Here is a 27,039-nt window from a genome sequence, read left to right as displayed (position 1 = left end):
AGCTGAAGACAGGCACTTAGATAAAGATAGGTTGCCTGCAGTGTTCCCTCTAAACTGAGTTAGGGAGGAGGAGGAGGAGAAGACTAAAGATTTATACTCCGCCTTTCTCTCCAAATCAGAGTCTCAAAGCAGCTCACAATCTCCTTTACCTTCTTCCCCCACAACAAACACCCTGTGCGGTAGGTGGGGCTGAGAGAGCTCTCCCAGAAGCTGCCCTTTCAAGGACAGCTCTGTGAGAGCTATGGCTGATGCAAGGCCATTCCAGCAGCTGCAAGTGGAGGAGTGGGGAATCAAACCCAGTTCTCCCAAATAAAAGTCTGCACACTTAACCACTACACCAAACTGGCTCTTCATTTAACCCTATTCCCCGTCCCATGTATCATATAGAACCTGAAGCGCCCCTGCGGAGATGCTATTTGCCTTGTGGGGAAGATTATGTGTACAGGACAACTAGACAGAAGTTTTCTCATTGGGGCAACTACCTCACGGAGTTGTCATGATAATAAAATGAGGAAGGGAGAATCATGCAGATTTTGCCTTGACTTCCTTGGAGGAAGGGTGAGATAAAAGTATACTAGTTGAATTACACGGTAAATGCTAATGAACAAAACCAAAAAACCCACTCAGTTATATTCTTCCTTTCTTGGTATTTTTCTATTTTGGGTGGAAGTCATGTTGACCTCTGGTGACTGACCCCTAATGGGGGCCTGGAGGATATTTAGAGAGGTGGCTGAATAAAGCCTGCCCCTGTCCCTCAGATTCCTGGTACTTCAGGGAGGTCTCCCATCCAAATACTTGCTGAGTCGACTTTGCTTAGCTTGCAAGATCTGACGAGATTGGGCTTGCCTGGGCTATTCAGGTCATGGTGCTCGTTAGTTATGTATTCCTCACATTTACCAACCTATTCTGAATTCCAGTGACATCATCTCCAACATGCGCAAAAAGAATGCCAGTGAGTATTCCCAGAACAGTTGTAATAAGGATCTAAAAAGGAAAAGAAATCAAATAAATACAATGTTTGCCTTTTGGAGAAGGAAGAAAAAAGCAACACGTAAAAATGCACATAACTTGTGAAATTGTCATAACCTCCAACTGTTCCTTTGCTGCGATGACAGCCAAGTGGAACATAGCATTGTCTCCTCTCACTGGCAGTGGACTCTCCAGGGTCTGAGACTGAGGTCTTTCACAACACCCTGCTACCAGCTCCTTTGAACTGGAGATGCTGGGGATTGAATCTGGGACATTCTACATGCAAAGTAGATGCACCACCACTCAATTGGAGCCCCTCTTCTTTTGAGGATTGGAATGTGCCGTGATGTACCAAATGGCCAACAGCGGGAGCCTAACATAGTAGAAAGCAATCTAGGGTTGAGTCTTCTCAGGCTCAGCACCCTTTTTAGATGAACACTGGTGGTGCAGCATCAGCCCCTGAAATTGGCAGGCCCTACCTGTTCTATGGGAAGGGTGGGCTAAAAATCAAATAAAATAAAATAAAAATAAATACCAAAACTGCTGGACATTTTGGGGCTTGGTGCACATACAAGGAACCTGGCAGCTTGCCTTTGCCTGGACAGAGCACCACCTCTGCCTGCTTTGCTTCAGGACCCAGCTTCAAGTTCCTGTCCCTGATGGAGTTGCCACCCTCCAGGTGGGTAACACAACAAAAAATGCAAGCTAGATGGGGCCTGAAGATCTCACAGAATTATAACTAATCTCCAGACAACAGAGATCAGTTCCCCTAGAGAAAATGGCTGGGTTTTGTTTGAGTGGTTTTTTTTTGGGGGGGGGGGGATGACTCTATGGTGACTTTCTGATGAGTCTCAAAAGCTCACACCCCAAAAATCTTGATGGTCTCTAAGGTGCTACTAGACTCAGATCTAGCTGTTCTTCTGCAGACCAATACACCTTTCCTCTGAAACCACCTTTCTTAGAAGGACTCAAGGAAGTGTGATAAAGCTATTCAGTCGCTCAGTAACCAGATTGCAAACAGGACAACATCTGAGTCTAACAGCAAAGGCTTCTAGTAAAACAACCTAACACAGTGGGGCTGGGACTGAAAAACTGGGAAGGGCTGGTTCAGTGGTAGGGCCTCTGCTTGGCATGCAGAAGGTCCCAGGTTCCAGGTTCAATCCCAGGCATCTCATAGGAGGCGATGGGAAAGACCTCTGCTTGAAACCTTGGAAAGCTGCTGGCAGTCGGACACCGGCCTTGATAGACCAAGGATCTGAGTCAGTATAAAGCAGCTTCACAAGACTCATTCACGAGAGCCAGTTTGGTGTAGTGGTTAAGTGTGTGGACTCTTATCTGGGAGAACCGGGTTTGAGTCCCCACTCCTCCACTTGCAGCTGCTGGAATGGCCTTGGGTCAGCCAGAGCTTTCACAGAGGTTGTCCTTGAAAGGGCAGCTGCTGTGAGAATGGGTGGGGGGCTTTCTAATAACCTCAGTGGACAGTTCCACAGTGTGGGAGCCACTCTCTCAGAACTCTCACAGGGTATCTATTGTGGGGGAAGAAGATAAAGGAGATTGTAAGCTGCTCTGAGACTCTGATTCAGAGTGAAGGGCAGGGTATAAATCTACGGTCTTCTTCATGGAACTGGAAGAGGAGAAAAAATGCATTATTACAGATAGAGGTAACCCTCTGAAGCTCGCCCATTACATCAGAGCTCTATACCCTCAACGAGAACGCCCTCCTGAACAATTCTGGTTTGCACATTTTACGAAATGACAGAAGCGTTGGGGGGTGGGTGGGAGGCTTTCTAATAACCTCAATGGACAGTTCCACAGTGTGGGAGCCACTTCAAAGAATATGCATGAACAGGCAATGGCCGATTTTACCTGTTTGCAGAGTAGTACCTTTAGAAGGCTTCAGTCTCATGAGTGACACTATCATAGTGGAACATAGCATGAAGATCAATTGATTGATTGATTGATGATTGATGAAGATCATACGGTGATTTTTTTGCCAGTTCACCATCTCTCAGCCTAACCTACTTCACAAGGTTGTCATGGGGATAAAATGGGGCAGGAGAGAATCATCTATATTGCCCTGAGATCTTTAGATGAAAGGCAGGATTTTTAAAAAACACGTGGAATTTATTTTAAATATTTATATTCCATCTTTCCAAAAACATCCAAGGAGGCAAACAACAAAAGATGAGACAATTCAATAATAATATACATACTGCGTCTCCAGCAAATAAAAATATAAATGACAGCATGAACACTTCAATAGTATAAAATTAGATCCCCGTGATTTCATGGAAGCAGTAGTAATTGCTCACTATTACAGATGAAGGGGGGAAAGACAGGGCACTATCAAAAACATAAAGATCAGTTCTAAACCCATTTTATCTTCATAATGTAATGTATTATTTGAAATGTGGAGCTGAAGGTGAGTTTTGTGGATATCATGGACTGAGGAGGAGGAGATTGGATTTATACCCCACCCTTCACTACTCAAAGGAGTCTCAGAGCAGCTTACAATCTCCTTTCCCTTCTCCTCCCCACAACAAACACCCTGTGAGGTAGGTGGAGCTGAGAGAGCTCTAACAGAAATTGCTCTTGAGAGGAACAGCTCTGAGAGAACTTGTGACTGACTCAAGGTCACATTGGCAGGAGTGGGGAATCAAAGCTGGTTCTCCCAGATAAAGAGTCTGCGCACTTAACCACTGCACCAAACTGGAGTCCTTGATGAAGTCGAGTCTAAATTCTCCCTGGAAGCTACAATGACTAAATTGAAGCTATTATACTTTGATCACATGAGACGGCAAGAATCACTAGAAATGATAATAACGCTCAATAAAGCTGAAGGCAGCAGGAAAAAAGGAAGACCCAACAGGAGATGACTGACTCTATCAAGGAAGCTTGAGAAGGGCTCTTAATGACAGAACATTTTGGAGGTCATTAATTCACAGAGTCACCAATGATGTGTTGGGAGTGACTGGACAGCACTAAACACACACATTGTAATGTATACTTGGAAAGGTTAAAAAAAAAAAAGTTAAGTTTTAACTTGAGCTCAAAAAAGATAAAGTTATCCAAATACCTGAAAAGTAAAATTCCAAAGAAATACATTCTACAGTTTGCTGAATTTCAGAATAAGCCCCACCTTATTTGTTGTATGAAATCAATGTAATTGGCAGTAATCAAATTATACCGAATTCCACAGTATTTCAGAAGTAAGGAAAAGTGACAAAAATCTCAAGAGAAGACAATGGTAACGGGCTGTTTGGCATTGTTTAAGGCATGAGGGATTGCATGAATCTTAACACCCAAATGCACTTGCTGACATGGTACCACAGCGCTAAGGAGCTGTTGAAAGGACCAAATGTCAAGGATAATTCCTCTGCTAAGCCAGTTGAAGTGGGAAACAGAGATCACATCAAGACCAATTTAAGCAGATTGGCAAACAGGGCTTAATGAAATGTGGGGTCTTTCAAGACTGCATCGCAAATCCACCCCTAATGAGGTTAGGGAGACATAAGTTATTGTGAGAAAAAAGGCAAGGCCATTAACACTGGGTGTTCATAAAGCTCTTAAGACCCTAACCCTTGTCACAAGGTCAAGCTTTTACAAAGCAATTAATAGGGATCCCAATAATATCAACATACACAAAAAGCCTTGAACTTCGCATCCTTTGAAGAGACAACCAACTCTCCCCTTGGCACTTTGTTATGTTGTAAAGGACATGTCATCAGAAGGACGAGGCATGGTGCAAACTGCGGCCCATACATGATTTGCCAGGCCCACTTATCTTTTCAGCTCCCTCAACCAGAGATGAGGCGTGCTCGTCACTGGATTGCCTCAACAGTTGTTGTCAACATTCATGCAGAACAGCTGTGAGCTTGTGTGGTAGCCAGTGTTCTCTCTAAACTTAGTTAGTGTGAGCTAGCTCACAATTTTTTAGCCTCCAGCTCACACAATTTTGTCTCAGCTCAGGAAAAATGGCCCTAAAGCGAACTAATTTATTCAGTAGTTCACAACTTTAATGCCAGTAGCTCATAAGGTAGAATTTTTGCTCACAAGACTCCACAGCTTAGAGGGAACATTGGTGGTAGCCACGTATTCTATAGGACTTGATCACTTCAGTTGCCTGCTTCTGCTTGTCACAGTTGTCAAAAGACTGGCAATGTGGCACCAATACAGTATTTCTGCCATTAGGCAAAATACCTGGTGTAACGTCATAATGCTAGTTGCCTCAAAATGGGAGGTAAGTTATGGAGGTATTACTACAAAGAGATGCCTTTACAGAGGTTATATGTATAAGGAATCACACAGAACAGTTAAAAACGTTACAGATCCTATCCCAGATCTCCCACCAGGGTATCTGCTTCGATCCTGAACACTTTGGGCGTTTTTGCACAGGCCTTACCCGGAGCGACGTCCCTCTTCACCGCGCAGTGTCTGCACGGATTTCGCACCAACTGCTCCGCAGAACCCGGAAGAGCCGCGGCGTTTGCGTCGCAAATGTAAACCGCCAAAAACCAGTTTACATTTGCGACGCAAATGCCGTGGCTCTTCCGGGTTCTGCGGAGCAGTTGGTGCGAAATCCGCGCAGACGCTGCGCGGTGAAGAGGGACGTCGCTCCGGGGTAAGCCCTGTGCGAAAACGCCCTTTGACATTTAAACAGGTTTGACATTGCTAGCGTACACATGCCTCAAAGACACTTTGGAGACAACCCTCTGCGCATCCCATAATATAAGCCTTCCACAACTCTTTTCTTTTTAAATCCAGAGGATTTTTACACAGCTGCATTACTTCCTAGCATTTTATTTATTTATGTACCTTTCTGCCTTTCTCACTTGGACTCAAGGAGGATTACACAGAGTATAATAATATTATAATTACAGGATTAATAATAATAATAGCAGCAATAATAATAAATACATCACCATAATCAATGTAATCAAACAGTAATCAAAAGAAAGGCTACCTGAGCTGTAGAGTTTTGTGGACTGCCTATCAAATCTTTAAACGTGCGCTTGGATACCCACTTGAGCTGATGGAAGCAGGAAGTGGAGTACGGCATAAGATCGTAAAATGTCTTTCTTTTTTTATTCTCTAAAGACAGCTGCTTCAATCTCTCTTTGATTTCTAGACACTGAGCAGATCGAGAATATTGTTTGGCTAACGTTTCTGCGATACTCTCAGCTGCTTCAGGCTTTTCCAGTTCTGATCCAAATGAAACAAAAACAGGAATAACGGATGACTATGTTGCAACAAAGTCAGTGACAGACACAAATTAGGTCGTAGAAGTTTGTCTGCTCGAAGAGATTAGGGCAAGGGTGGCCAAACTTAACAAAAGAGCCACACAGAATAAACGTCAGACATTTGAGAGCCGCAAGACATGAACATCAGATGTTTGAGAGCTGCAAAGAAGGAAGGAAGGATAGCAAATAAATGGGGAGGTGGAAAGAAAGCAACTTTAAATGCCTTCTCCAAGCTGGACAATGAGGTGGTGGCGGCTTCGAGAGCCACACAATATGTGTGAAAGAGCCACATGTGGCTCCCGAGCCACAGTTTGGCCACCCCTAGAGACTGAACAAAAGAAGGCTTTCTGAGACTTTGGATAGCCCAAACCAGCCTGATCTCGTCAGACTTCAGAAGCTAAGCCAGTTTGCCTCTGGTCGGTGTTTGAATGGAAGACCACCAAGAAATACCAGGGTTGTCATGCAGAGGCAGGTACTGGCAAACCACCTCAATGTTGTCTTGCCTTGAAAACACTATGGGCTTGCCATAAATCAGCTTTGACTTCATGGCAAAAAAAAAAATGAAAGCTGAAATGCAGCTATAAAGGCTGTTGTCCAGGGCAAGGGTTGCCGATCTCCAGTTGGGGACAGGGGATCCTCCGGTTTGGAGATAGATTCCCATAGGGTATAACGGAGAATTGATCTGTGGGTATCTGGGGCTCGCGGGAGGGGGGTGTTTTTTGAGGTAGAGGCACCAAATTTTCAGCATAACATATGGTACCTCTCCTTAAAACACTCACCAAGTTTCAAAAAGATTGGACCAGGGGGTCCAATTCTATAAGCCCCAAAAGAAGGTTCCCCTATCCTTCATTATTTCCAACGGAGGGAAGGCATTTAAAAGGAGTATGGTCCCTTTAAATGTGATGGCCAGCACTCCTTTTGGAGTTCATTTATGCTTGTCACAACCTTGCTCCTGGCTCCACCCACAAAGTCCCCAGATATTTCTTGAATTGGACCTGGCAACCCTATCCAGGGCATGCACTTTTTGTGTTCCACCATGGTTTTTGGTTCAGCTGGTTCTGCAAACTGGTTTTCACCATGCTCCAAGCTCTGCCTAGGTAAACAAGCCTTAAAGAAACCTGCAGAAACTTTCATAGACTTTACTTCTTGCAGACGCCTCTTGGGCCTAAGTAGAATATTATATTTCCACCACCGCCTTTTCTGTGACCAGGTCATTTAGTTTGCCCTTTTTTCAATCCCTTAATGGAGACCTTTCAAAAGAGGACAGAAAGACAACAGCTTGGGTCCTATGAGCAATATCCATGAGTGCTAATCTCTGCTGCGGACTGTGCTTCTTGCACTAGCACAAGCCTCACTGAAAACCCTTGATCTTGCACAAACAGAAGCTACAGTGCAAGAAACAGCATGCAGCTGCAGCAGAGACTCGTTCACAGGATCCAAGCCACCATTTCCCAAGGCTATTTATTTTTATTATTATATTTGGCATATAGCTCACCCTCCCCTGCACAGTCATGATGATGGGTTTAGGAGATCCCAACAACAGCGGTGTTTGAGTTTTTCCAGATGCCTAGACATAATAGGTGTGAATGATGAGGTTTTCGATAGAGTGGTAATTCAGTGGAATGATTTCTTGATAGCCTGGCAGGAAGGGAGAACATGTAAATGTAGATGAACACTGGGAAATCTGTGCTCATAGAAGTGGTGATAGCTAGGGGGGAGAATTACCATAGTGTGCTAGAATTTTGGGGAGGAAGACAGACAGCAAAGCACAATCCATTCACACCACCGCAGATGTGCCAGAGGCATGATCCTTTGTCTATGCATCTTTCTGACAATATGCAATGTCGTAGCCAGGGCTTTTTTGAGCAGGAACGCAAAGGAACGCAGTTCCGGCTGGCTTGGCACCACGGGGTGTGGTCTAATTTGCAAATGAGTTCCTGCTGGGCTTTTCCTGCAAAAAAGCCCGCTGTGAAATAATGGTGATGTCAGGGGGTATGGCTTAATATGCAAATGAGTTCCTGCTGGGCTTTTTCTACAAAAAAATCCTCTGCTTGTAGTCCATTAGAAACTGGGACCTTTGGATTATGGCAGTCGCTCATTCTTCGTTTCCCAGAAGAGAGAGGATTGGAAGGGGAAGGGGGAGACTGCACAGAGGAATGTGACAACCAATCTGGTCTTTTAGACCTGTGTCTCTCTCAGGTCCAGCCATGTCTTCTAGCAGACCCACCTTTTGAGCCTCACCTCCCTGTAATGGGGACACTGGTGTGGAGGTCCATGGACTTTTCAGGGGGTTGGGGTCTGCTGTTCTCTTGGAAAGACCACCCCAGGTTGGAGGGTGGTCAACCTGGCAACACAAGATTTACGAATTCCTCTAAAATTCCAGCTTTTGGAATTTCTCAAAGCCTTTCTATTATATCTCCTCGACGAAAAGGCCTAGACACCACCCCCCTCCACCCAACAAAAGCTGGGGTTTCAGAGAAACTAGAAGATCATGGCACTACATTGTTGTGAGATTACTGGGTTATAGCAACTAATAATTTTATTTTTAAAAGCCCCCCCCCCCAAAAAAGACCCCCCATTGGCATGGGGGAACTATGGTGACCACAGGGTGCACGGCATAGAAAATGGTGCTGATGTAGTCACCATTAAAAGTTTACTTTCCCATACAAAGAGCTTGTTAACATGCACGAACTGTGTTCTTTCCAGAAAATAAGGATGGGGAACTTGTGAGTAGCGGGTGATTGCAAGACAATAGGAGGAGTCCTTGGCAGGTCAGGAGCAATGCTCCCTCTAAGCCGCAGAATCTTGTGGGCAAAAATTTCTACTTTGCGAGCTACTTTGTGAGCTAAATGAGTGTGCTCTGGGGTCATCCTTCCTGTGCTAAGACAAAAACGTGCAAGCCGGAGGCTAAAAATCTGTGAGCTAGCTCACACTAACTCAGCTTAGAGGGAATGCTGGTCAGGAGCAAGTTCTATTTTATTCCTTGGGACTTGCTCCCAGGAAAGTGTTTTCTTAGGGATGCAGCCAACATTGCACGGATGCTCAAAACCCCCCACTGCAGTTTGGAAGCCAAAGCGGAAGAAAAGTGGCAGCAGTGGGAAACTAGAACCAAGTGGGCAGCCGTGTTGGTCTGAAGCAGTAGAACAAAGTAGGAGTCAAGTTCACCTTTAAGACCAACAAAGTTTTATTCAGAACGGAAGTGGGAAGCGAGAGGCAAGGATGGAGGATCCCCCATCACTGCTGGGGGGCTGGTAACCCTACAGCAGCAGGGATTCGGAGTAAAACTTCCACAAACCGCTTGTGAACTAATCTGGACACTTTGTCGCTTCATTATGTTGCATAGGAACTGGCTCTGGATTTCAAGGGCTCTCCCACCCCCCACCCCACCCCCACTAAAAGACCATCAGCAAAAGACAGACAAAGCAGGGCACATAGCATCTTGTCCCAGATAACCTGTGAAACAAGCCAAGCAGCAAGCAAAATGGAACAAAAAGTTTCCAGTTGCCCTGAGCGTGTAAAGAAGACACAGCACCTTGGTTTGCTGGTTTGGTCCAGTTTCCACTGTCCTCCTTAGTAGGCCCTTTTGGCTTCAAGGCTCTGGAAACAACACTTAACCCTGAACCCCTCCCCAATGCTACTCTCCAAAGGCTATGGAAGCCAATTCATCCATTACAAAGTCCTCAGGGACACATGGAAACTTTTGATCATCACTGCTGGGGAATTCCCTGTTGGGAACTTAATTCTCAGGTGTGTGGAGGCATGTCTGTCAAAGAGGGAGAGGTGCCACTGAAGCCTTTCCCAGACTCATCATTTTCCCAACTTGAAAAGGGCCTGGAGAGCCACTACTTGTCCCATCGGGGAAACTTGTGGGTAGCCATCAGAATATGCAAATTTACTTAACAGCTGTTTTCCCCTGCTTTTTCCCCAGACAAATTTTTATGAGGTAAACATTACCCCTGTTCTTTTTTCTGCTTCAAATCTCCACCTCCCAGGGCCATCTGGCTAAAGAAAAGTGGCATCCAGGGTCTGGAATATGTAGTTTCCACTTCAGAATATCTGAAGGTGACAGCTAGAGATCAACTGGGATTACAACTGATCACCAAGTGATCAGTTCCCCTGGAGAAAATGGTTGTTTTGGAAGGTGGACTCTATGGCATTGTACACTGCTTTAAAAAAAAAAATCCAAAAAGCCTTCTTGACTTACAACTGCTTAGATTAGTGCCTGCTTCAAAACGATGCCTCAGTGCACTATTTCTTGTGGCAAAATTTATATAAGGTGATGATACACGCAGAATCAACGTCTTCCACAAGGTGTCAAAGGATTTTCAGCACCCATACCTGAAGCGTGGAAGTTGGCTCTAGAAGCTCCAGCAGCAGTAGAGTCTCCATTAATGATATCCATTAAAAAATCTGCAGGATTGTTATACGCTTCACAGACAAAACCTGTAAAGAAATGGCAAGCCACTTGTAAAACACAGAGGCGTCCCAGAATGCTCAAGAAGCTACTTCTAAGAAGCTAACCGAGTGAGGCTGAAATCCTACGTTCGCTCAGCTGTAGTGGTGGCCTGTAGAGGTGTGTTTGTACCCTGGTCAGCTGGCCTGGGGAACAGAAAGCCCTTGGGCTGGCCTTGCTTACCTGGGACTAAGCCTCAATGAACAAGGAGGTACTTACGCCTGAACAGACGTGCAAAGGATTGCACTGTATGTCTTGGGACTTGTACGAACATACATACAAACAGAAGCCACAGACTTTTCCCTGCTGTAAGTTAAGGTCAAATTCCCAAGGTAAGGTCGAATGCTCAAATATATGTCTCCAGATCCAACACAGACTTTCCGCTCTTTGCCTGTTTCTGAGTAATTCAGAGTATGTGTGTGTGTAAAAATCAGGGCTTTTTTGTAGCAGGAACTCCTTTGCATATGCTTACAGTTAGGCCCTGTCCTAAGAGCCCTGTAAGCTCCTTGAAGATTAGCTACGTCAGGAGTTTGTGGCCTAATAGGCAAATAAGTTCCTGCTACAAAAAAAAATGCAAATATTTCTTTGCTTTGGCCCAGATGTACTGACCTTTCCCCAAACCACTCCAGGCGAGTTTCACCAATTGTCCTGTGAGAAAGAAGCTAGAAAAAGAGGGTAGGAAGAAGAGACACATGTGTCCCTGAAACAGGGAAGAAGAAGAAAAAGAAATTGGATTTATATCCCGCCCTCCACTCAAATACCGTTTTCGCACACAGCTTACCTCACAGTCACAATCCAGTTCCCTCCGCAGCGTCCGGTCGGATTTCCCACCATCTGCGCCAGAGATACAGGAAGTGCCGCAGCTTCTGCATAGCAAACGTAAACCGGGTTTTAGAGGTTTACGTTTGCTACGCAAAAGCTGCGGCACTTCCTGTAACTCCGACGCAGATGGTGCGAAATCCGACCGGATGCTGCAGAGGAAACAGGATTGTGACTGCGAGGTTAGCTGTGTGCAAAAACGGTAAAAGTCTCAGAGCAGTTCACAATCTCCTTTATCTTCCTCCCCCACAACAGACACCCTGTGAGGTGGGTGGGGCTGAGAGGACTCTCACAGCAGCTGCCCTTTCAAGGACAACCTCTGCCAGAGCTATGGCTAACCCAAGGCCATTCTAGCAGGTGCAAGTGGAGGAGTGGGGAATCAAACCCGGTTCTCCCAGATAAGAGTTCACACACGTAACCACTGCACCAAACTGGCTCTCTTAGGACTGGCTCATCTATTTCCCTCCCTCTCCCACAGCCATGTACTCCTGTGGCAAAAATGTACACACACACACAATGACGCATGCACAAACGCACATAATTGGTTCTAAGTATTTGTTATTTCTGAGACTATTTTTAATTTTCTGTGGTTTTTTCTAATTTTTATTCTCCCTTTTTTAAAAAGGGGCTGGATCACCTTTTGAAAGGCTGCATTTTAGTCACTGAGCAATATAAGTTTGGCATGATTTGTAAGGTTTGACCAATTTGTGCAGGCCTGCAGTCTGAACGCATAATAATTCTTTTGGAGCCCTGCTTTGATGAGAAAGAAGAAAGTTGGACTCTAGTCTTACTGCAGGATATAGAGATGTAGGCTGAGACAGATGAATTGGCCCAGTGCCAACCGACAGCAAGGGCTTTTTATAGAAAAGGCCCAGCAGGAACTCATTTGCATACTAGGCCATACCCCATGACACCACCATTGTTTCATACAGGGCCTTTTTGTAGAAAAAGCCCAGCAGGAACTTATTTGCATATTAGGCCACATCCCCTGATGTTTAGCCAGCCGGAACTGCGTTCCTGTGTGTTCCTGCTAAAAAAAACCCTTTATGACCCTCCAACCATTAATGAATTAAACTTTAATGTTTCTTTTAAAAACATTAGAAATCATACAGTATAATAGTGATTTATGTTTTCAAATCTCATGATCAGGGTTTTTCCCCCCTAGGGGAACATCCCAGAACAGAGTTCCAGAACCTTTTTTGTTAACAAAATTCTCAAAACATGTCTAAACGTTCATGGGGACACTGGAAGAGCATGACAGTCTTTGATTCAACAAAGTATGGTGAAATATAGTTAGTTCAAGGTTATCATTCAGTGTTAGGCACAGAAAGTAAGACTCGAAAAAGCACTAAGAAAGCTGGCGACATGTCTAAAGTTTGGAAACTGCTTTAAAGTAGAGGTACGGTAAGTCTGTAGTGCATGAAAATAACATTGTTTCAAAGAATCCCATGTTTCTTTCATTTCCCTCTTGAGAGTTCCAGCACCTCTTTTTCTAGAAGAAAAGCCCATGATTACTGAGGTTTCTGTACTGATAAGTGTTTTGGGTTTTGTTTGTCTCTTTGGCCGTTTTCCCACTGACCTTACTCTGGAGCGATGTCCCTCTTCACCGTGCAGCATCTGTGCGGATTTCCCACCAACTGCTGCGCATAACCAGGAAGTGCCACGGCTTTTGCGTCGCAGATGTAAACCGCTAAAAACCAGTTTACATCTGCAATGCAAAAGCCGCGGCTCTTCCTGGTTGTGCGCAGCAGTTGGTGGGAAATCCGCGCAGACGCTGCGCGGTGAAGAGGGACGTCGCTCCGGAGTAAGGTCAGTGGGAAAACGGCCTTTGTTTTTTGCCACCAAAATAACATGTATACAATATTTTCTTATATTATACTAAAGTGTTCCAGTGAACGTATCATATGAAAACTCACCAAGAGCTGCAAAGTATGCCAAAACTTTGTTAGCTGGGCCATGATACACAAGTCTTCCAGCGGCAAGTAATGTCAGGTTATCAAACAACTTGAAAATAGAGTACCGAGGCTGATGGATTGAAAAAATAATTGTTTTCCCACTCAATGACATCCTAAATGCAATACAGAAAAGATAATTAACTGATGTGGTTACTCTTCCCCCCCACCCCGATATAATAGCTTACACATGAGACGTTAAATTTAAGAGAACACCCCTGTATCAAGGAGAATATACAGGAAATTAGGGAATCGAAGACCCACGGCTTTTTTAAAGCAGGAATGCAGTTCCGGCTGACTAACCATCAGGGGATGTGACCTAATATGCAAATTTGCGTTCCTGCTGGGCTTTTTCTACAGAAAAGACCCTGTGTGAAACAATGGTGTTGTCAAGGGTGTGTGGCCTAATATGCAAATAAGTTCCTGCTGGGTTTTTTTCTACCAAAAAAGCCTTGCAAAGATCCATTCCACAGTAGCAGTTGCTCCACTCCTGGGCTTCAGTGGGAGGGCTTCTAGTGGGGGGGGCACAGTGGGAGGGCTTCTGGCCCCACTGATGGACCTCCTGATGACACCTGGTTTTATTGGCCACTGTGTGACACAGTGTTGGACTGGATGGGCTATTGGCCTGATCAACATTTTTTATTTTATTTTATTTTATATTAAGATTTATACCCCGCCCTTCTCACCTAAGTGTCTCAGGGCGGCTTACAACATAATAATTAAAACAACTTCAGTTTAAAACATTTAAAAATACAGTTAAACCATAAATTAGTAAAAAACAAGATAGAATAAAGCCGGCGGCCTATAGATACATTTTGTTCCATCCAAGATGTTTTACATTGTCAGCTAATGTCATAGGCCTGCCGGAAGAGGACTGTCTTGCAGGCCCTGCGGAATTGCCCTAGATCCCGCAGGGCCCGCACCTCTTCCGGCAGCTGGTTCCACCAATAAGGTGCCGTTATTGAATAGGCCCGATCCCTGGTGGATTTTAGATGGGCCTCCTTTGGCCCGGGGACTACCAACAGGTTTTGTGAACCTGAGCGTAGTACTCTCTGGGGAACGTGTGGGGAGAGACGGTCCCTAAGGTAGGCAGGTCCTAGGCCATATAGGGCTTTAAAGGTAATAACCAACACCTTGTACCGGACTCGGAATATTACTGGCAGCCAGTGCAGACCCTGGAGCCCCGGCCGAATGTGCTCCCATCTTGGGAGCCCTAATAACAGCCGGGCAGCAGCGTTCTGCACTAACTGCAGTTTCCGGGTCCGGCACAAGGGTAGCCCCATGTAGAGGGCATTACAGTAGTCCAGCCTCGAGGTGACCGTAGCATGAATCACTGTTGCCAGGTCGTCACGTTCCAGGAAGGGGGCCAACTGCCTCGCCCGCCTAAGATGAAAGAAAGCGGACTTGGCAGTGGCTGCTATCTGAGCCTCCATCGTCAATGAAGGCTCCAACAGCACCCCCAGGCTCTTAACCCTGCCCGACGCTGTTAATGGAGCGCCGTCAAAAACTGGCAGGGGGAGTTCCCTTCCCGGGCCGCCGCGACCCAAGCAAAGGACCTCTGTCTTCGCCGGGTTTAGCTTCAGCCCACTCAGCCTAAGCCACCTAGCCACTGCCTGTAACGCCCGGTCCAGATTTTCTGGGGCGCAGGCGGGCCGGCCGTCCATAAGCAGATAGAGCTGGGTGTCATCAGCATATTGATGGCAACCCAGCCCATACCCTCGGGCCATCTGGGCAAGGGGGCGCATATAGATGTTAAATAACATCGGGGAAAGCACCGCCCCTTGAGGCACCCCACAATCAAGCGTGTGTCTCCGGGACAGTTCCTCCCCAATCGCCACCCTTTGTCCCCGACCGTCAAGGAAAGAGGAAAGCCATTGCAAGGCCAACCCCTGAATCCCTGCGTCGGCAAGGCGGCACGCCAGAAGCCGATGGTCGACCATATCGAACGCTGCCGATAGGTCCAGCAACATCAGCACCGCCGAGCCGCCTTGATCCAGATGTCGCCGAAGGTCATCTACCAGGGCGACCAGCACCGTCTCCGTCCCGTGGCCCGGGCGGAAACCAGACTGGTAGGGGTCAAGGACAGAAGCATCCTCCAGGAAGCTCTGTAGCTGCAACGCCACTGCCCTCTCTATAAGTTTGCCCAAAAAGGGCAAATTCGATACCGGCCGATAGTGTGCCAATTTGGTCGGATCTAACGTTGTTTTCTTCAAGAGGGGACGGACCACCGCCTCTTTAAGCGCTGATGGAAAATGTCCCTCCAATAGGGATCTATTTATGATATCCCGTATAGGATATCTTAGCTCCCTCTGGCAGGTCTTAATAAGCCAGGAGGGGCATGGGTCCAATTTACAAGTTGTTGGGCATGCAGATAGGAGGATCCTGTCAACTTCTTCCAGGCTGAGCGCGCCGAAGCCGTCCAGAACACAATCCGAAGACAGGCACGGAGCCTCAGGTTCACTAGCTGTATCTAATGTGGCAGGGAAGTCGGAACGGAGCGATGCGATTTTATCCGCAAAAAAATCCGCAAAAGCCTCACAGCCAATTTCCAATTCATTAAAATTTGGTCTGCCCTGTGGCAGCGTTGTAAGGGTCCGAATTGTATTGAACAGTTGTGCCGGGCGCGAAATTGCGGACGCAATCTCTGCCGCAAAGTAAGTTTTCTTTGCGGCCTTGACTGCCATCTCATAGGACTTCATAACCTCTCTATAAGATGTTCGAGTCGCTTCATCTCGGGTACGCCGCCATTGCCTCTCTAGTCGTCTGAGTCCTCGTTTCAACCGCCGCAACCCCTGGTTATACATAAGAGAACATGGCTTCTCTTATGTTCTTCTGCAATCCCCGGATCAAGCGATCGATTCCCCACCAGCTGCATTTTGACCTGCAGCTCCCTCAAAAAAAAAAAAAAGGATCAGAAAGGCTATGCTGTGTGATAATAGCACATTTATTGCCCCTACAAAACTATGAATTAGGTCTAACTAGCATTTGCACTCACTTCCACCTGATTCCCCTATCTATCACCAACCTCAGAAGGATGGAAGGCTCAGTCAACCTTGAGCCAGCTACCTGAACCCAGCTTCCGCCGGGATTGAACTTAGATCATGAGCAGAGCTTGGACTGCAGTACTGCAGCTTACCACTCTGCGCCATGAGTATACCCCTCTGAAATTTATTCCAAGATCTCAGTTTGTGATGTGTATGCATTTTCCCTCCAGAAAGCTAAGTTCTACCAAAATCCTGCAGTCCCCAATAGTCCAGAGCAATTCACCTTTTCAAGAGCTCCATGACAGCATTGGCTGTGCTGGAATCCAATCCAGTTGTTGGCTCATCTAAAAACAATATTGGAGGGTCTGTAATGAGCTCTAGTCCAATACAGAGCCTTTTCTTCTCCCCGCCAGATATTCCACGAGTAAACTGAGTGCCAACCTATACAGGAGAAGAAGCGATGCAGCAAAATGCTTAAAAACTAGGAAAACAGTTTAGTTTAGTATGGTGCTGATCAGGGGTCCTTAACCTTTTTGAGTCTGTGGGCACCTCTGGAATTCTAACATAGGGTGGTCAGTGCAACCATAAAATGGCTCCCCATCCACACAGAGAGGAAGCCCAAGTGGACTAACTGAAAAAAAAATACACTGGGAAAGAGGAATGAAAGAAAGAATAAAACCAACACCATGATGGCAGCTGCCACCAAAACTACATTCTCTTAATCTGCACATCCACTCAGATCTCCAGTGGCCAATCAGAAATACTGCTGGACAGGAACCCCACCCACTTTCTAAAAACACTTGGTAGATGCCCGGAAAGGTGTCAGTCAGCAACCATGATGGAGACACCTGATTTAGAATATATACATGCAGGGCTTTTATTTTTCCTGGAGAAACGTGGTAGAATGGAGTTCTGGAATCTCATAGTAGAAACAAAATTATCAGAAAAGATTTAAAAGTTCATAAGGGGATACCTATGTGTTTCTCCTTCATTTCCATCTTGAAAGGTCTGGCTTCTCTTCTTCCAGAATAAAAGCCCTGTGTACATGTGTCGTGATCCTAGGCCTACAGGGCCTACATTTCCCAGGATCCCTTCTGTTCTTCTGATTAGGTGAAGCCAGGGCCGGATGGGGGGGGGCGAGGGGGGTGCTTGCCCCGGGCGCCACTGGAGGGGGGGTGCCAAATTGGGTATAGAGTCCATCCTATTCTATGGGCCCATAAGATAGAATGGGCCCATAAGGGGGAGCCATTTTTTAATTTTGCCCCTCCTCAAAAAACATGTAGATCCGGTCCTGGGTGAAGCAGCAGTTTTGAAGGGGAAACTTGCCCAGTGGAGACCAGAAAGGCGGGATCTGAATGGAAGGAAATAAACGGCCAAGCTAAAGAACGGGAAGTGTTCTCTCTGGAGAAGGCTGGGCTGGAGAGAATGCTGCAGTCAGGAGAGTTCCCTCATCCAAAGAGTGGTGAGTCAGTTGGAATCAGAAGGAAGGGAACATAGAGTTAGTCACATCAGGGTTTTCTATGTTTCTTTATACCACTTATATTTTTTCTATGTTCACTACTGCACTAAAAGTTACAATCCACTTGTTAGTTCTTGAGCACTTACAATAATTACTGTTGTTATACTGCCTGGATCTGCACGCCTCTTCCGACACAGGTAAAAGGTAATTGTTGAGAAGGAAGACTTGGAGGGTGGGGGGGGGGTGCTCTGAGCCCTCCCAGACAGACCCTTACCAGAGTGGTGGCAGCCAGAAGAAGGCCCTCCCTGGTCCCCCACTTGTGGCAACATGCCACACTCTTCTATCAGTACCAATACCCAAGAAGGCTTAATGTTTTAGAACATGATTCAAACAAAGAGAATTATGGTGGAAACTAAAGACATAAGGGCTTTGCAGCACCTAAATGCATATGCTTCTTCCCAGAGGCCTGCTTGAGGGAGCTTACTAAGAAAAAGCAATACAATAATAACAAGACATAATAATGATCATTATTAAAAACAAGCCACTATACAAGAACAAAAAAAATCCAGGGCATAAAAACAGCATAAAGCAACAGCAGCATAAAATGATACTGATAAAACAAACCACAGTGTAGAAGCAGACTATAAAAACATCTTTAAAAGATGAAAAAAAACAATTAAAAATTTCTATTAAAAAATGTTTTGGTCACATCCCTAAAGGACAGACTGGAAGGTGCCAAGTTAGCCTTATGGGGAGAGAGCATTCCAAAAGCAAGGTGCCACCACTGAAAAAGTCCTTTCTTTGGTTGCCATCCACCTGACTTCTGCAGGAAAGGGCACAGAGAACAGGGCTTGGAAAGAGCATTTTAACTGATGGGCCCAGTGTTACAGGAGGAGCCAGTCTTTCAAGTGCCTTGGCCCCCAACTCATTCTGGTAAGAATTGCAAATTCAAATTAAAAAAAAGATAGGCAGCCTGAGGTTATATGATCTCTGTATCCAGCCTCCATCAATCAATGGCAGAGCATCTGCTTTGCATGCAAGTCCCAGGTTCCATGCCTGGCATTTCCAGGTAAAAGATCAGGTAGGAGGTGATATGAGGGGGAGGAGTCTACCTGGGAGAGATGATGCCAGTCTGAGTAGACAATACTGAGCTTGGCCTATTTCAAAATAAGGAAGATTCTTGTATTTGCTGCCTGACATGTATTCCCACAAAGCTACAAACAAGGGTTATCTCGAATTGTCTCTCCAATTCCCCCCAATTTGTGCAGGCACAGTTGAAAGCAGCTTCTCTGTATCTATAACCAGAAGCTGATATTTGGTATTTATGCAGCACTGTCACATTCATCTATACCAGAGGGGGCCAAATTGCAGCTCAGGAGCCACATGTGGCTCTTTTAAACATATTATGTCGCTCTCAAAGCCCCCACCACCCCGTTGGCCAGCTTGGAGAAGGCATATCTCTCTTTAAATCATTTCTCCAAGCCAAGCCAGCTAACATAGGGGGGCTTGGAGAATGAATTTAAAGTTGCTTTCTTTCCACCTCTCCCTCCAACTATTTTCCTTCCTTCCCTCCCTCCCTCAAACATCTGACGTTCATGTCTTGCAGCTCTCAAACATCTGACATTTATTCTATGTGGCTCTTATGTTAAGCACGTTTAGCCACTCCTGATCTATACCTTGACATTTGCAACTTTAGTCAAATCCAGTTCCACAATGATGTTGTCAACTCTCTCCTTCTTCTCCTCCAAGCTCATAGAAGAAGGCAGCCGAAGCGCAGCGGAGAACTCTAAATTTTGTCTCACTGTCAAGGTTCCCATCACTATATCATCCTTTAAGACAAAAGAACAACCATCAAAAGAATAAACTTTCATCTGAAAATTTCTCTGGACTACATCCGCTGCCATACAAGTGTTAATCCATTTGGATACCAGGACAGGAACAACACTGTCGCTGCCCCAAGAGAAGAAAAATGACTCTATTTTGCCCACCTGAATTGATTATTAATGGATTTCTAACGCTGGCTGAAGATCACTGCTTTGGATAGCTAGATTTTTTTTAAAAAAATCATGGATGGTCAATGGCTACTGGTGGTAGTGAAAAGTGGTTTTCAAGACAATAGGCATTCAGAGGTGGTTTGCCATTGACTGCATCTGCAACACAACCCTGGACTTCTTTGGTGCTGTCTCATCCAAATATTAACTAGGTCCAACCCCACTTACCATAGAAGATACAATGAGATCAGGCTATCCTGGGCTATCCATGTCAGGGCTGCTAGTTTAGCCAAGCGCCATATGGCTATGAACTGTGTCCTTTTGGCTTGACAAAAAAGCTGCTCCTCGGAGCATTCTTCACAGCTCCCCAGCAGTGTTCCCTCTAGGGTTGCCAAGACCAATTCAAGAAATATCTGGGGACTTTGGGGGTGGAGCCAGGAGACATTGGGGGTGGAGCCAGGAGCGAGGGTGTGACAAGCATAATTGAACTCCAAAGGAAGTTCTGGACATCACATTTAAAGAGACCGCACACCTTTTTAAACACCTTGCTTCCATAGGAAATAATGAAGGATATGTGCAACTTTTGGGGGGGCTCATAGAATTGGACCCCCTGGTCCAATTGTTTTGAAACTTGGGGGGGGGGGGTATTTTGGGGAGAGGCACTGGATGCTGTACTGAAAATTTGGTGCCCCTACCAAAAATAACAGCCCCCCCAGAACCCCAGATACCCACGGAATAAGTCTCCATAGGGAATAATGGAGTGCCCAGCAGACATTTCCCTTCCCTCCCCCAGCTTTCTGATGACCCTGAAGTGGGGGGAGGGCATCCAAATGGGGAGATCCCCTGCCCCCACCTGGGGATTTATGCAAACAACGAAAACAGTCTCTATGATATGAATAAACTACCAAACTTTTAACTAGTTTACAATATGCTAATATACTTTTTAAATATAAAACTGCTTCATACTCAATACGTTCAACACAAAAGTTCACATTGACAATCATAAAAAAGCAGTTAAATGCTTATAAACAGAGCCCATAGCGATTAAATGATACAGCATACAAGTAACTAGTTAATAACATAATAGACTCGCTTCGTGTTTCCCACTTCATCAGTATTCTGCTATCTTCCACTTGTGCTGTATATTACAAGGGAATAAGCCAGTTCCTTTCAATAGAAGCATAGCAAAGCCTTCAACTCCATTGCTGGCCGCAAAACTCTCCATACAGATAGGATACAAACACTGAGGCTTCATAAAGGCACCGCCTTGAAAATACAAGTAACAAAACTCTAATACAGGTTGTTTGTGAACTAATATGATCCATTTCAAAGACCCAGGGGTGAAACCAAAACTTTATCTCCAAACAATTTAGCTGTTACAGGCAGCATGCGCTCTTAACACTCACCCATTGTTGCAACATATTTCTTTTCATATGGAGCAAGCCATCTGGTTCCAAATCTTCACTTCTATGTATGGCATAATGCTCTCCAATAAATTTAGTTATGCAGCAATGAGACCAAGTATGTATAAAGAGTAGGTTATTTTTCATATGTATAAAGAGTAAGTTATTTCACCTGGGGATTGGCAACCCTAGTTCCCTCTAAACTGAGTAAGTGTGAGCCAGCTCACAGTTTTTTTAGGCTCTGGCTCACACATTTTTGTCTCAGCTCAGCAAAAACGGTCCTAGAGCAAGCTAATTTCTGCAGCAGCTCACAACTTTAATGCTGGTAGCTCACAAAGTAGAATTTTTGCTCACAAGACTCCACAGCTTAGAGGGAACATTGCTCCCCACTCTTTGCAGAACTTGATCTTAATTGGGGAGAGGCCATGGCCTTCGTGAAGGGCTTCCTCTGCCAAATGAACTGTGGAGGTTGTCTGGATTATATAACTCAAGTGGCCATGCTTCCTTCTTCAGTCACCAAGTGTGGCTCAGTGGTACAGCCTGTGCTTGGTATGAGGAAGGCTCCAGGTTCAATCTCCAATTAGAAGGAGCAGGAGGAGATTGGATTTATACCCACCCTTCACTCAGAGTGGCTTACAATCTCCTTTCCCTTCATCTCCCCACAACAGACACCCTGTAAGGAGGTGGGACCAAGAGAGCTCTTTTGAGAACTGCTCTTGAGAAAGCAGCCCTTTCAAGAATTGTGACTGACCCAAGGTCACACCAGCAGGTGCATGTGGAGGAGTGGGGAATCAAACCCGGTTCTCCTGCATTAGAGTCTGAGCACTTAACCACTACACCAACCTGGCTCTCAAGTTAAAAGGATCAGAAAGGATAGAAAAGACTTCTTCCTGAGTCCCTGAAGAGCCGCTGCCAGTCTGAGTAGACAACACTGACCTGGATGGACCAAGGGTCTGATTCAGTACATTCCTTGTGTGACTCCTCCTGCCCAACAAAAGGAGAAAATATCTGCAGGAGGGGATTCATGGCCCCATCTCCAGACCTCCCAGGAGTATGATAGGTAGAGGACTCCTACCAGGCATACCACATGCCTCTCTACAGTGGATGCTGCTGTGTTGCCGTTGTAGCTTCCCTTGTCATAGTGTGTGGGCAGGAGCAGGTTGTTGGCAGAGCTGTGCTGCCATTGATTGGCTGCTTCCACATATGCCTGGGTCCAGGGGAATGATCTGTATACTGCTCTGCAGGTGGTGGTGTTGCCATGGACTTCAGTGCAATTGTTGTGTTCTCAGATCCTTGGAGTCTGGTCCTTTTTTGTCAAATTCCCTCCTCCACTGAGAAAGCAAAGGATGATATGAGCTATGCCACCATTCACAATGAGCCGGCATTTGAGGCTCAGGATTGAGCTGCCCTAACCAGAGAATCTGCTGGGTAAAATTCGATTGAGAAATAATATTTTTGTAGAAGGATAAGCAGCAAATTCCATCCCAATCAAATAGATATATCAAATACTATGTCAGTAAATAGCCCAAAATGTTAGAAGGAAAATTCAAAAATTAAGGCCTGCTATAGATGCTATTTACCTGTACTACATATCCAGACATATGTTTAAAGTACGGAGGCTGAGGGTACCCATTTATCAAAATCTCTCCAGTCAATCCATGGGGATCTTTCCTTGTAGCTAAAATATCTAAGAAGCTAGAAGACAGACATAATTATCTGGAGTAAATTACATCAATGATACCGTGTATATGTTTTAAAAATCAGACTTCTGAATCTTTTTTAAAGAACATTTTTTTAATTTACGTTATGAAGAAAAAAGATAACCAAAAGACACTCAGGAATAAATAGTAAGCAAGGGGGGGGGGGGAATATGCAAAATTACAAAAAAGACTGCACATCATGGTCAGCCATTAACTTTCCAGTCCAGAATTCAAAAATGTTTCCAATTTTAAAAAGAAGGATGGTCTCCCCAGTTTACTGTGTGTCACTCAGGCCATTTCTGTTAGTTTTGATAGTTTAGCTATTTGCCACACTGGTGGCACTGAAACAGGGGGTGTTTGGCCAAGACTGGATGCTACTAAGAAATGGGTTATTTCCTGCTTCCACAAAATGCACCTCCTGCATTTTCCCTGTCTTTCCTGTGTTTCCCACAGTGCTGTTTTGGGGTGTTGTGTTGTGGCATTGTTTAGGGAAGATCATAGCAAAGCCAGGTTAGCCCCACCTATGCTGGATGGTACAATTTTCCCTGCCCCCGTCCTCCCTTGCCACCAAAAAGCTTTCTAAAAAACAGTAATCTGAAGCTGAATATAGTTATAAAGTTATAACAATTTGTATATCAGGTTCTCTGAATCCCCAGCTTACATTTTTAAAAAAGCAATCAACTCTCTTCATTTCTGAGATATATCTTTCTCCTTATGTCATTGCAAAGAGGGGAGTTAGAGACTGACTTGTAAGAGCTGGAAATCCGGACAGATTACTATGATGTTAAGATGGCACATCACTACATTCAATTGCTGATTTTAAAAACTTGAAGGAGGTCCCTGATGGCCGAGGAGAAGGAATAACTACTGCTGGTGGATCAGAGCTGGGAAATGCAGGGAAACCAGACTTGTGGGGGGTTCTTTCTGTACTGTATATATTGCTCACTGCATGGACAACAAGGAAACTCAAGGCTGTCTCCATGCAGAAAACATCTCACTGCTATCTTGCGCTAGATGCAATATCCTATCAGCCAAGGACTGGTAACAGACCATCAGATTCAGAAGAGAAAATTCCCCATTCTTTTTTTTGTTTCTGCATTACAGAAAGCGCAACATTAGCTTTCTCACCATACCATATAACTTTTTTGCCAATTATTCATTGTTTTCTCAGACAATGCAAATGGTACATTTCCAAACTAGTAGAAGAAGAATTGCAGATTTATACCCCGCCCTTCTCTCTGAATCAGTCTCAGAGCAGCTTACAATCTTCTATATCTTCTCCCCACACAACAGACACCCTGTGAGGTGGGTGGGGCTGAGAGGGTCTCACAGCAGCTGCTCTTTCAAGGACAACTCCTACGAGAGTTATGGCTAGCCCAAGGCCATTCCAGCAGGTGCAAGCAGAGGAATCAAACCCGGTTCTCCCATATAAGAGTCCACACACTTAACCACTATACCAAACTGGCTCTCTCTAGTATAAAATTTTAGACAAGATTTTTAGTGTTGCTCTCTGGTCTAAACAGCAGATATACAAACTAGATTTGTTTGGTGTGTCTTCATTTAAAAGGTCCCATAATTATAAATAGTTATTATATACATCATCAGGTTCACTAGATAACCAAATTCCCAGACAAGAGTCTGATGTCCAAGTCAGACTGGAAATATTTGAAATGATACTTTTCTTGTAAAAAATTAAGTCCAATCATTTTTACATTTATTTATTGCCCACTGTGTGACAGAGTGTTGGCCTAGATGGGCCACTGGCCTGATCCAACATGGCTTCTCTTATGTTCTCTGACATTAATCTATGCATCTGATAACCTCGTATTACCCCATTCTTATAAATAAATTTCAAATCAGAAATGATAAAATTCAGAGAGGTTGCCAAAGACAACAACATCCTTTTATCTATTCCATTTTCTGCTTAAAGCAATTTGCAAAATATATATAACATCTATTCACACATTTGTGACACTACTTTAGTTACTGACAGGCCTCAGATTCAGTGGGAGCTCACAGGAGCGCAGAATGACCCCTGGTTACTGATGCTGAATATAATATTAAACTATACAATTAAAGCTTTGTCATAAACCAAGCTGTCTTTTTTTATTTAAACACTCACGATGATTTGCCAGATCCTGTGGGCCCTAAAATTGCATTGAGACCAGGTTTCATGATCCCACTGTAAGAGAAAACCAACTTGTCATAAGTTTGTTGCTTAATCTGTTCATACATTCTACCAAACAAGTCTCACCCCCCCTTCTTTAGAATTTACTGAATGATTACTTCAAAAGCATCTACCAATATGATTTTTGCCCAAAACAATGCTTGATGAGAATCAGGGTTGTTGATAAAAGAACAGTTGTGTTTTCTCAACAGGCAGCTGACAGTTCAGAAATGGTCTCCTGATAGCTTTCTCTCTTTAACATAACTAATGCAACACTTAAAATTACTCTACAGCTTCGCTAATATAATGAAGAGTCCTCCTGGGCACCTTAACGACTAACTAATTTACTCTCATGGGAACCTTAAAGCCAGGTTCTGGCTCATGGAAACTCCTCCCACAACAAATTAGCTAGTTTTTAAGGTGCTAAACAACTCCTTGCTTTGGTTACAACATACTAATGCAACCTGGAATGTTGCTAACAAGACTATTGTGTCTTTGTAACAGGACTACTGAGAAGCAGGTAGACTCACTGCCCCTTGCTCTCCTGTCCTGCCAAGCAGGAGGGGAGAAAGGAGGAGGAGGAGAATATGATGATATTGGATTTATATCCCACCCTATACTCTTGAATCTCAGAGCGATCACAATCTCCTTTATCTTCCCCACACAAACACACACACACAACAGACACCCTGTGAGGTGGGTGGGGCTGAGAGAGCTCTTACAGCAGCTACCCTTTCAAGGACAACTCCTATGAGAGCTATGTCTGACCCAAGGCCATTCCAGCAGCTGCAAGTGGAGGAGTGGGGAATCAAATCCAGTTCTCCCAGATAAGAGTCTGCATGCTTAACCACTACACCAAAGTAGCTAGAGGCAGAGCCGACAGGCCGGGGCGGGGAGGTGCTATATAGTTGAGACCTCTACCAGAAGTCAGGGTGAAGCCCCCACAGTCCACCACAGATAGCTACGGGCCTGCCTCTAGCCTGCCATTTCTGGACAGATTTTGGCAGGGTGGTGGGTTGTGCCTGAAGTCACCAACACAAAAAACTTAGTTCAGGCACAGAGCAGAGGTTTTGTTGTGAATAGGTTTTGCTGGGGGGGAGTGCAGGAGAAACCAGTTTTATTAAGAATAGGAGGGGGAGATGGGGAAGATATGAGATGGGGAAGATATGAGATGCTGGGATAGTTACAAAAATGTCTGAACACAAGAAAAAAGACAGTAACATGAGGTAATGCAAGTGGATTTTTAAGGCAGTGTGAAAGATGCCCTTGTCTTGTGAAGAGCTACAATAAAGAATTGTAAACATCCTGCATTTGTATTTTCACACATTACTTTTTTAGCAAGATGCTTATTTTGCCCTGACTTTTAGAATTCCCACATTAGCTTTCTAGCTTTCAAACTCACAAACACCTTTCTTAGGAATTCACCATTTATGTATGGAACATCAATCATGAACTCCATGTAAGCATATATCTGGAACACAGCTCAAAGAGCTTGGGGAGGTACAAGACGATGAATGCTTCAGTATGGGATGCAGCAGGGTTTCTTTTGCAGTGAATATTCTGGCTGTAAGGCAGTATGAATAGAGAACATTTCCAACTGGGCACTACAGAATCATATTGGAGAAGGGAGGGCTATACCAGATCCGGTGTGTTCCATATGAGGGAAAACAAAGAGGGTAAGATCAGTAAGCATCAACAAGCAATTAATTTGTACCTGATATCTGTTAAAATCTCTTTTTGAATGGTTCTTTTGAAGCAAATGTAGCCTGTCTTCACTTTCATTTTGTAGCTGATGTTGTAAAAGCTCACCGTGGTTTCGTGAGTAAACACGGTTTCTGCAAGTGTCACTCTCTTGGACTTTGACTCATCATGTTTTACACGATCTTCACTTAAGAGCTGCAT

The 27,039-nt window shown here is 44.8% G+C and overlaps 1 protein-coding gene across 1 annotated transcript in view; it reads right to left on the bottom strand.

Moving 5' to 3' along the window:
• LOC132577603 (broad substrate specificity ATP-binding cassette transporter ABCG2-like) overlaps positions 1–27,039 on the bottom strand; it is a 43,218-nt gene extending 16,179 nt beyond the window's left edge. The window contains exons 1-9 of the mRNA XM_060247390.1: positions 26,852–27,039; positions 25,093–25,152; positions 22,851–22,965; positions 19,553–19,705; positions 16,701–16,858; positions 13,398–13,549; positions 10,548–10,652; positions 5,933–6,171; positions 902–984 (exon numbers count right to left, since the gene is read on the bottom strand). Of these exons, the coding sequence (XP_060103373.1) occupies positions 902–984; positions 5,933–6,171; positions 10,548–10,652; positions 13,398–13,549; positions 16,701–16,858; positions 19,553–19,705; positions 22,851–22,965; positions 25,093–25,152; positions 26,852–27,039 (1,253 nt within the window). The remainder of the gene's footprint in view (positions 1–901; positions 985–5,932; positions 6,172–10,547; positions 10,653–13,397; positions 13,550–16,700; positions 16,859–19,552; positions 19,706–22,850; positions 22,966–25,092; positions 25,153–26,851) is intronic.

The sequence above is a fragment of the Heteronotia binoei genome, chromosome 9 (assembly GCF_032191835.1).
Source record: "Heteronotia binoei isolate CCM8104 ecotype False Entrance Well chromosome 9, APGP_CSIRO_Hbin_v1, whole genome shotgun sequence".
Taxonomy (NCBI): domain Eukaryota; kingdom Metazoa; phylum Chordata; class Lepidosauria; order Squamata; family Gekkonidae; genus Heteronotia; species Heteronotia binoei.
This window is presented reverse-complemented; position numbering and strand designations above follow the sequence as displayed.